The sequence below is a fragment of the Rhinolophus hipposideros genome, assembly GCF_964194185.1.
Source record: "Rhinolophus hipposideros genome assembly, chromosome: 13".
NCBI classification, from domain to species: Eukaryota; Metazoa; Chordata; class Mammalia; order Chiroptera; family Rhinolophidae; genus Rhinolophus; species Rhinolophus hipposideros.
The window spans coordinates 51980054-51992192 of record NC_138059.1 but is presented as its reverse complement, the minus strand read 5'-3'; the positions used below and the strand labels follow the sequence as shown (position 1 = coordinate 51992192).

The 12139-nt window shown below is 34.9% G+C and overlaps 1 protein-coding gene across 1 annotated transcript in view; it reads right to left on the bottom strand.

The window, feature by feature from the left end:
- The window catches only part of LOC308506762 (uncharacterized protein), a 267868-nt gene that overhangs the window by 87547 nt on the left and 168182 nt on the right, over positions 1-12139 (bottom strand). The window contains exons 9-11 of the mRNA XM_081070665.1: positions 11272-11348; positions 11133-11164; positions 10832-10961 (exon numbers count right to left, since the gene is read on the bottom strand). Coding sequence (XP_080926791.1) covers positions 10832-10961; positions 11133-11164; positions 11272-11348 — 239 coding nt within the window. The remainder of the gene's footprint in view (positions 1-10831; positions 10962-11132; positions 11165-11271; positions 11349-12139) is intronic.

Below are 12139 nucleotides of genomic sequence, written 5' to 3'. Positions count from 1 at the left end.
AAGCAAATGGTATCCAGAGAAAAACAGGTGTATTCATACTGATATCAGACGAAACAGACTTCGGGGTAAAATAGTAACAAGAGACAAAGATGAACATTTCATAATGGTAAAGGGGACTATACAACAAGAAGACATAACAGTCATCAATATTTATGCCCCCAATCAGGGAGCCCCGAAATATACCAAGAAACTTCTAACAGAATTAAAGGGAAGGGATCTAAAGACATCATTGACTGCTATGGATAGATCATCCAAACAGAAAATAAATAATGAAATAACAGCCCTAAATGACACATTACATGAAATGGACATAATTGACATTTACAGAGCTCTTAACCCTAAAACATCAGACTATACATTTTTTTTTCTAGTGTGCATGGGACATTCTCAAGGATAGACCATATGTTGGTACATAAACTAGCCTCACCAAATTTAAGAAGATTGAAATCATACCAAGCATACGCTCTGATCACAAGGATTTGAAATTGGATATCAACTGCAAAAAGAAAGCAGGAAAAACCACAAATACCAAAATGGAGATTAAACAAAATACTTTTAAAGGAGAACCGGGTCAAAGAAGAAATAAGAGAAGGGATCAAGAGATACACACAGATCTATAAACCATCAAAGACTCTCTGCTCATCATGCAGAACAGCTAAGAGACTCGTACAAGGATTAATGAAGGGCCCAGCTTAAGAGGCACAAGATTTTACACACCCAGCGAGCAACTCTAGACCAAACCAGAGTACTACAGGGTTTTTCCGACAAGTGAAAGACCCAGAGGGAATTCTCTACAGGCACAAGAGCCCATAGAGGCCAAACCACATTTAAGTGGTCAACCCTCATGCAGCAGAATACCCTGCGGTGGGCAGAGCCAAGTCTCACAACTAGTCAGCCTACGAGTTAACCCCACCTCCTAACAAGCGAAACGCAACTAAAAATCTTCTTTAACAGGACAATACACACAAGAGTCACCTTTGGAGCACACGGAGAGGAGAAGAAGAAAATAGTGCATGTCAAATATAAAGGACACATACTACATAAGATAACCCAGCAAGAAATAACAACTGTAGGGGATCTACCTAATACATCGAAGCAAACACAGAGACTCAGCCAGAATGGAGAAACAAAGAAACATGTCCCAAATAAAAGAACAGAAAAAACCTCCAGAAGTGGAACCAAATGAAACAGAGGTAATCAACCTATCAGAGACAGTGTTCAGAGCACTGATGATAAGAATGTTTAAGCAGCTTAGAGATGACATAAAGAAGAATATAGAAATCATAATAAACAACCATTAAAAATAAAGAACACAATTACTGAAACAAAGAACTCACTTGAAGGAATTACCAGCGGGTTAGATGAAGCAGAGGATCTAATCGGCGACTTAGAACACAAGTTAGCAGAGATTATCCAAACAGAAAAACAGAAAGAAAAAAAAATAAAAAACAATGAAGATGGTTTAAGAGACCTCTGGAATAACATCAAGACAAACAACATGTGCATCATAGGAATACCAGAAGGTGAAGAGAGGAAGCAAGGGATTGAGAACATATTTGAAGTAATAATGTTAGAACACTTCCATAACCTGATGAAGGAAACCAACATATAAGCCCAGGAAGTGCAGAGAGTTCCAACTACGATAAACCCAAAAAGGTCCACACCAAGACACATTATAGATGAAATGGTAAAGCTTAAAGACAAAGAGAGAATCTTAAAAGCAGCAAGAGAGAGACAGAGGTTTACATACAAGGGAACTTCCATAAGACTATGAAATGACTTTTCTACAGAAACATTGAAGGCCAAGAGGGAGTGGCAGAAGATACTCAAAGTGATGGAAAACAGAGGCCTACAACCTAGATTGATTTGTCCAGCAAGGCTATCATTTAAAGTTGATGGAGAGATAAAGAGCTTCCTGGAAAAGAATAAGCTAAAGAAATTTATTACCACCAAACCAGTATTGCAAGAAATAGGAAAACGACTTCTGTAAATAGAAGAAAGATGAAAACAATCTAACTACAAATTTTAAAATGGCAATAACTATGTACCTATCAATAATCACTTTAGATGTAAACGGATTAAAAGCTCCAATCAAGAGATTAGAGTGGCTGAGTGGATAAGAAAGCAAGACCCTTGTATTTACTGTATACAACATACTCACCTCAGATCAAAAGACACACACAGGCAGAAAGTGAAGGGTTGGAGTAAGATATTTCATGCAAATGGAAATGAGAAAAAAGCTGTGTTCCAATACTTATATCTGACAACATAGACTTTAAAATGAAGAACATATTAAAAGAAAAAGATGGGCACTATACAATAATAAAGGAATTGATCCGAAAAGAGGCCATAACCCTAGTAAACATCTATGCACCCAACATAGGAGCACCTAAATATATAAAACAGATATTGACTGACATAAAGACAGAGATGAACAGTAACACTATCATAGTAGGGGACTTCAACACACTTCTGACAACAAGAAACTGGTCTTCCAGACAGAAAGTCAATATGGAAACAACGGCCTTAAATGACACAATGGACCACTTGGATTTAATCGATATTTTCAGAGCATTTCACCACAAAGCTGCAGAATATATGTTCTTCTCAAGCGCACATGGAACATTTTCCAAGGTAGACCATATGTTAGGCCACAAAACAAGTCTTGATAAATTTAAGAAAATTGAAATCATACCAATTGTCTTCTCTGACCACAGTGCTAGGAAATTAGAAATGAACTACAGGAAGAAAACTGGAAGAAACACCAATTCATGGAGCCTGAATAACATGTTACTAAATAATGAATGGGTCAACCATAAGCTCAAGGAAGAAATGAAAAGATATCTCGAGACAAATGAAAATGAAAACATGACAACCCAAAATCTATGGATTGCAGCAAAAGCAGTCAGAAGAGTCATTCATAGTATTGCAGCCCTACCTAAAGAAACAAGAAACATCACTAACTAACAGTTTATCTTCACACTTAAGGGATATGGAAAAAGAACAGCAAAATAAGCCCAAAGGGAGTATAAAGAAGGAGATAATAAAGATCAGAGAGGAAATAAATGAAATAGAAACAAGAAAAACAATACGAAAGATCAATGAATCCAAGATTTGATTCTTAGAGAAGATAAACAAAATTGACAAACCTTTAGCCAGACTCGTGAAAAGAAAGAGAGAGAGGACCCAAATTAATAAAATCAGAAATGAAAGAGGAGAAGTGACAACAGACAACATAGAAATACAAAAAAAAATAAGTAATTACTATGAGCAACTATATGCCAACAAATTTGGCAATCTGAAAGAAATGGACAATTTTCTAGAGACATACAACCTTCCAAGGCTAATTCAAGAAGAAACGGAAAACCTGAATAGACTGATTATCACCAGAGAAATTGATTCAGTAATCAACAATATCCCAACAAGCAGAAGCCCTGGACTAGATGGCTTTACAGGTGAATTTTATAAAATGTTCAAAAACAATTATCACCTATTCTCCTAAAGCTCTTCCAAAAAATTCAAGGAAGAGGAAGGCTCCCAAACACTTTATACGAAGCCACTATCACCCTTATCACAAAATCAGACAAAGACACCTCAAAAAAGAGAAAACTACATGCCGATATCTGTAATGAACATAAATGCAAAAATCCTCAACAAAATATTAGCGAACAGAATTCAGCAACACATTAAAAAGATCATCCACCATGATCAAGTGGGATTGATCCCTGGTATGCAAGGGTGGTTCAACATCCACAAATCAATTAATGTGATACACCACATTAACAAAATGAAAAATAAAAATCACATGATCATATCAATAGATGCAGAAAAAGCATTTGATGAAATCCAGCAGCTATTTATGATAAAAACCCTTAAGAAACTGGGAATAGGGGGATCACATCTCAACATAATAAAGACCATATATGATAACAGCACAGTTAACATCATACTCAATGGGGAAAAGCTAAAACCATTCCCCTTAACATCAGGAATAAGGCAAAGTTGCCGACTCTCTCCACTTCTATTCAACATAGTGCTGGAAGTTCTAGCCACAGCAATCAGACAAGAAAAAGAAATAAAAGGCATCCAAATCGGTAAGGAGGAAGTAAAATTGTCATTATATGCAGATGACATATCTCTATATATAGACATCTCTATATATAGGGAACCCTAAAGACTCCACCAAGAAATTATTAGAGCTGATAGATGAATATAGTAAAGTAGCAGGATACAAAATTAATACTTAGAAAGCAGTTGCATTTGTATATACCAATAATAAAACATCAGTAGGAGAAAATAAAAAAACACTCCCATTTACAATCACTTCAAAACCTATAAAATACCTGGGAATAAATTTAACCAAAGAAGTAAAAGATCTATACTCTAAAAATTATAAGACACTGAGGAAAGAAATGAAAGAAGATACAAATAGATGGAAACACATACCATGTTCATGGATAGGAAGATGTAATATAGTTAAAACGTCCATACTGCCTAAGGAAATATACATATGCAATGCAATTCCTATCAAACTACCAACGACGTTTTTCACAGAAATAGAACATATACTCCTAAAATTTATATAGGACCATAACAGACCCCAGATAGCCTCAGCAATCTTGAGAAATAAGAACAAAGTGGGAAGTATAACGATACCTGATATTAAAAATATACTACAAGGCTACAGTAATCAAAACAGCATGGTACTGCATAAAAACAGACACATAGATCAATGGAACAGAATAGAGAGTACAGAAATAAATCCATGCCTATATGCCATTTAATCTACGACAATGGAAGCAAGAATGTATGGTGGGGTAAAGATACTCTATTCAATAAATGGTGCTGGGAAACCTGGACCGACACATGCAAAAAAATGAAGCTGGACCACCTCATTATATCACGTACAAAAATAAATTCAAAATAGCTTAAAGACTTATATGTAAGATCTGAAACCATAAAATTCCTATAAGAAAAGTAGGAAGAAACTTCACAAACATTATCTGGAGTAAGATTTTTACTGATATATCCCCTCATGCGAGGAAAGAGAAAAAAGAAACATGTGGGATTACATCAAACTAAAAAGTTTTTCACAGCAAAGAAAACCATCAATAAAACAAAGAGGGATCCTACTGAATGGGAAAAGATATTTGCCAATGATATGTCTGATAAGGGGTTAATATCATAAATTTATAAAAAAAAACTCACTAAACTCAACTCCAAAAAAACAAACAACCCTATTAAAAAATGGGCAGAGGACATGAAGAGACATTTTTCTAAAAAGAACATTTAAATGGCAAACAGACATATGAAAAAATGGTCAACCTCACTAACCATCAGATAAATGAAAATAAAAACAACAATGAGATACCATTTCACCCCAGTCAAAATAGCTATCATCAATAAATAAACAAACAACAAGTGCTGACACAGATGTGTAGAAAAGGGAACACTTGTGCACTGTTGGTGGAATTGCAGATTGTTGCAGCCATTATGGAAAACAGTATGGAGGTATCTCAAAATCTGAAAACGGATCTAATGATCCAGTGATTCCACTCCTAGGTATCTCTCCAGAGAAATCCAAAACTCTAATTCAAAAAGCTTTATGCACTCCTATGTTTTTTCCAGCAGTATACACAATAGCCAAGATATGGAAACAACCTAAATGCCCATCGGTAGATGACTGGATTAAGAAACTGGTACATTTATACAATGCAGTATTATGCAGCCATAAAGAAGAAAGAAATCTTACCATTTGCAACAACATGGAAGGACCTAGAAAACATTATGTTAAGTGAAATAAGTCAGACAGAGAAAGACAAATACCATATGATCTTACTTATATTTGGAATCTAAAGAAAAAGAATAAGTGAATGAACTAATCAGAAACAGTTTTGAAGACATAGAGGAAATACTGAGGGTTGCTAGATGGGAGGTGGGTGGGGATAAGGAGAAAGTTGAGGGGATTAGAAAACAGTCAGTCAGGGTATTGAAAATTAATTTGGGGAATGTAATCAATAATGTTGTAAAGATTTTATAGGGTATCTGATGGACACTTGTCTCATTAGGGAGATCACCTCAGGGAAGATGTAGATGCCTGATCACTGCATTGTACACCTGAACCTGAAGCTGAACAGTAATGAATGTCAACTACAAGTTTATATGTGTGTGTGTGTGTGTGTGTGTGTGTGTGTGTGTGTGTACGTATATATATATACTTACAAGAAGCGGAGTACAGCATTAGAGATTTTTGACAAAGAAGGAAAAAACATACCCTCAAGGAAAGACAGCCTCTTCAATAACTGGTGATGGCAGAATTGGAAAGCCACATGCAAAAGAATGAAACTGGACTGCTATCTGTCACCATGTTCCAAAACTAATTCAAAATGGATCAAAAACTTAAGCATAAGAACTGAAATAATAAACTGCATAGAAAAAAACATAGGTACTAAACTTATGGACCTTGGGTTCAAAGAGCATTTTTGAATTGGACTCCCAAGGCAAGGGAAGTAAAAGCTAAAATAAATGAATGGGACTATGTCAAGCTTAAAACTTCTGCACAGCAAAAGAAACCATTGACAAAATAATCAACCAACTGAATGGGAGAAGTACTTTGCAAAGAATGTCTTCGATAAGGGGCTAATGTGCTAAATATACAAGGAACTCATACAACTCAACAACAACAATAAAAAACAACCCAATTGAAAAATGGGCAGAGGACCTGAAGTGTCATTTCTCCAGAGAGGACATACAAATGGCAAATAGACATATGAAAAAATGCTCAACATCACTAATCATCAGAAAAATGCAAATATAAAACACAATGAGATATCACCTCACCCCTGTTAGAATGGCTATCATCAGCAAGACAAGTAGTAATAAGTGTTGGAGAGTTTGTGGAGAAAAAGGAACCCTCATACACTGTTGGTGGGAATGCAGACTGGTGCAGCCGTTATGGAAGGCAGTGTGGAGGTTCCTCAAAAATTTATGAATAGAATTACCATATGACCCAGCAATCCCTCTCCTGGGTATCTACCCAAAAAAATCTGAAAACATTTATCCATAAAGACAAGTGTGCTCCATAGTTCATTTACAGTGGCCAAGACATGGAAACAATCAAAATGTCCTTGAATAGATGAATGAATAAAGAAATTGTGGTATATATACACAATGGAATACTATTCGGTGGTAAGGAAAGATGAATAACGACCATTTTTGACAACATGGATGGATATTGAGATTATAATGCTAAGCAAAATAAGTCAGACAGAAAAAGCAGAGAACTATATTATTTCACTGATATGTGGTATATAAACCAAAAACAACAAAAGAACAAGACGAGCATATGAGAAAGAAAAACTCATAGACACAGACAATAGTGTAGTGGTTACCAGAGGGTAATGGCGGGGGTCGTTATAAGGGTAAAGGGGATCAAATATATGGTTATGGGAGGAGAACTGACTCAGGGTGGTGAACACACAATGTGATTTATAGAGGATGTAGTACAGAATTGTATACCTGAAATTTATATAACTCTACTCACAATTGTCATCCCAATAAACTTTAATTAAAAAAAAAAAGAAATAACCTTAAAACAGCAAGAGAAAAGAAGTTAATTGCCTATAACAGAGCTTCCATAAGAGTGTCAGCTGATTTCTCAACAGAAGTTTTGCAGGCCAGAAGGGATTGATAAGCAATATTGAAAGTGATGAAAAGCAAGGACCCTACAACAAAGATTACGCTACTCAGCAAAGCTATCATTTGGAATCGAAGGACAGAAAAAGAGCTTCCCAGTCAAGAAAAAGCTAAAGGAGTTCATCACTACCAAATCAGTGTTACAAACGAATCTTAAACTTCTTTATGACAGTAAGAAAAAAAGGTCTAAAATATGAATAATAAAATGGCAATAACTAGATATCTATCAACAATTACTTTAAATGTAAATGAAATAAATGCTCCAATCAAAAGATAGGGTGGCTGAATGGAAAAGAAAATAAGACCCTTACATAAGAAACTCACTTGAGATTGAAAGACACCCAGACTGAAAGTAAAGGAATGGAAAAATATATTTCATGAAATGGAAACAAACAAAAAAAGCTGTGGCAGCAATACTTATACCAGACAAAATGGACTTTAAAACAAAGGCTATAAGAAGAAATAAGGAAGGACATAGTAATCCCACTTCAGAGTATTTATCCAAAGAAACTCAAAACAGTACTTTGAGGAGATGTTTGCTTTCGTATGTTCATTGCAGCATTGTTTACAATGGCCAAGATGTGGAGGCAACGTGGGTGTCCATCGATGGAAGAGTGGATAAAGACTAGGTGGTATATATCTACAATGGAATATTGCTCAGTCATAAAAGAGAATGTATTCTTGCCATCTGCAGTGGTATGGATGGACCTGGAGAGTATTGTGCTGAGTGGAGTATATCAGACAGAGAAAGACAGATGCAATGTGATTTTACTTGTATGTGGAATCTAAAGAACAAAATGAATGAACAAACAAAGCAGAAACAAACTCATAGATATAGAAAACATTTGATGGTTGCCAGATGGGAGTGGGTTGGGGGTGTGGGCGACAAAGAGGAAGGGATTAAGAAGTAGAAATTTGTTGTTACATAGTAGTCATGGAAATGTAGGGCATAGCATAAGGAATATAGTCAATAATATTTTAATAACTATGGTGTTAGATGGGTACTAGATTTATTGGGGTGATAAACAAGAGGGTGATTGAAGGCAAGGTAAATAGATGAAGGTACTAAGAAGTACAAATTGGGGAGGGGGAGTGGCTGGTTAGCTCAATTGGTTAGAGCATGGTGCTGATGGCACCAAAGTTGCTAGTTCAGTCCCTGCATGGGCCACTGTGAGCTGCGCCCTCCTTAAAATAAATAAATAAATAAATAAATAAATAAATAAATAAATAAATAAAAATAAGAAGTACAAACTGGTAGTTACAAAATAGTCATGGGGATGTAAAGTAAAGCATAGGGAATGTAGTCAATAATATGGTAATAAAAATGCATAGTGCCAGATGGGTACTAGACTAGTCAGGGGGTCGCTTCTTAAATTGTCTAACCACTACATTGTACACCTGAAATTAATGTAAAATAATATTGAATGTCAACTGTAATGGAAAAATTTTAAAGGGAGGGAAAACGTTAAGGGGATAAAGAGGTTCAAATTTCCAAGTATAAAACAAACAAGTCATAAGTATGTAATGTACAGAATAAGGAATATAGTCGATAATATTATGATAGTATGGTACAGTGTCAGAGCGTTGCTGGACTCCTCATGTGATCACTTCTTTAACTATTGTGTATACCTGAAACTAATATAATATTGTATGTTGGCTATATTTTAATAAAAATTTTGGAAAAAAATTATGTGAATGGTTTTAGGGTCATGATTACGTAAAATACGGGTAATTTGAACACCAGCACTGAGATACCACAACAGTCAATCTGATAACTTAGATGGCTACTAAGTGACTAATGGGGAATGGGGGTTTGTCTACAACAGGAAAACACTGGACAAAGAGATAATTCACATCCTGGGCAGGACAGATTTGGACAGCAGGAGATTTCATCTCACTACTCAGAATGCACACAATTTAAAACTTACGAATTGTTTATTTCTGGAATTTTTTATTTAATATTTTTAAACTGCAGTTGACCGCAGGTAACTAAAATCAAGGAAAGCAAAACCACGTAAAGGGGGACTATCGTACAGCAAAGATATATTCATAGACGCAGCAGACAAATTTTGTTTAAATATTGAAAGTCTAAATTTAAAGATGATTTGGAGGTTTAGGTTTATAGTCAAAAGCCTAGTATTATCAATTTATTCCTTGTTCATTAACTCTTATGGTCATGACTTCATGACATGCTGATTTCTTTAATTAAAATTAACAGTGGTCAACAAAGCTACATAGGTTTCAAGTGCACAATTCTATAATACATCAATTATATATTGCATTATGTGTTTACCATCCAGAGTCAGTTCTCTTTCCATCACCAAATATTTAACTCCCTTTACCCTCTTCTACCATCCCCCATCCAAATTTTGAAAACATTTATCTGTAAAGATATATGTACTCCAATGTTCATTGCAGCATTATTTACAGTGACCAAGACATGGAAACAACCAAAGTGTCCTTTGATGTATGGTTGGATAAAGAAGACATGCTGTATATACACAATGGAATACGACTTAGCTATAAGAAAAGATGGCAACATGGATGGATCTTGACACTACTATGCTAAGTAAAATAAGTCCAACAGAAAAAGTTGAGAACCACATGACATGCTGATTTTAAACATCAAATCTAGTTTTTCTTTGCCTAGTTTTCATCTGTACCTTTATTATGACAATTCTAACCATTATTAGAATTGTCTTTTTCATTACATTATGAATCACTGGAGTTCATAATAATGTCTCAATTATTTTGGTGGCCCTCAAATTATTTAACATGGTGTTTTGACAGAACAGGCACTCAATATTTAGTGGAACCAACTTAATTCCTTAAATGGCTATACCATGTAAGAGCTACAACTGCTACATTTTATAAACAGTAAATATTAATTTCCTACATTTTATTCTTCAATTAAATAATACCAAATATGGTGTAATGTTCTGCATAATGACATTGTCTGCCCAGATTTAAAGCCTATCATCTATTGATCATTTATATTAATGCAGATAATGAATTATTTAAATGGTCAAGTATTGGTGTGAAGCCATCTGAAAAATAAGAAGCAAAACTGTACATTAAACTGGGTCTAAAAATTTGCCTTCCTCACGCTCCCACATGTTTTTTCCAATGATTTTACCATATTTGTCTGTCTTCTCTCCAACTGCATCAACTGTGCCATCTGGATGCAGCCGGACAAACCCTCCTGTAAGTTTGTTGTAGAATTGAAGAGTATTTCCTTTCATAAATTTCCAGCTTTCTGCAGCCCACTAAATAGAAAAACAAAAGAAACAAAAACACCAACATGAGAAGACAAAGAGAAGAAAATTGCTAAGAAACACTTCTTACTAAACATTTTATACTGTTTTGTTTTAACACACCAAATAGCTATTTAAACACTGTTTGTACCAAATAATTTAAAGCCAAAAGTAAAATCTTACTGTTTCTTTTCTGTTACATTCTAGCTTCTGCCCTGAGGATATAAAAGAAAGAGAGGACTATTACTTTCAGCTGTGTTACGCTTTCCTCCATCATGATATTAGTAGAGTTTTTCAAGAAATGTGTGTACATGACACTCACTTGCAGAGATGATACTGTTATCCCTGGCATATAGTTCTCTGACAATTTTACCATCATCTTCCCCTTGATCCAGCCATCTGTGGAAAGAAAAGTGTACTGAGTATATTCTGCCTTTATATTTACACTAACCACAGGGCAATTATCTAGCCAAGCCAGAAATAATGGGTAATGGGAATTGAAAAAAACCATAGGTATACAGTCGGTAAAAGCAGAATAAGAAATATAAAATGAAATGCTTAAAATGACTATGAAAGTGTAGGAAAGGTAGGAGGAGCTACTAGCCAATAAGGATGAAATATATTTTTCCCTAACCCACAGGTGAATTATTCAATCTGACTGCCTAGGTCATAGATTTTACATCCACTGGACCAATTATTTTATCCTGTTCTTTGGCCACCAATTAGCATTTAAACTACAATCAGTTATTTCATAAATGGCTATTACTGGTTCCATGGGGAAAGAGGCAGGAGAATGTTGAAAAAAATAGCAAATCTATCACCACTATTGGGACAATAATCCCCAAATCAAGGCCTGATGACAGTGGGTCAGAAATGTCATTGTTGTATAAAAAGACATATGCAACATATATTTTGTACATTTATTATTTTTGAACCTAATTTGGGACCTAGTCCAATGGGAATAAGTTTTATTAAAAGAGACTTTCATTCTCCTTACTAATATGTAAAGTGAACTTATATTTTTAAAATATTTTTTAATTTCCCAATAAAGATTTAAATTTGTCACATCAGGAATAATGATAATCATATTTGTATCTTTCTACATAGAAGGAGCAGCCCGTAAAATTAATGTTCAAAAAAGTTACCCAACAAAGCACTAATAACCAGGAATATTTGAATAAACTATCCAT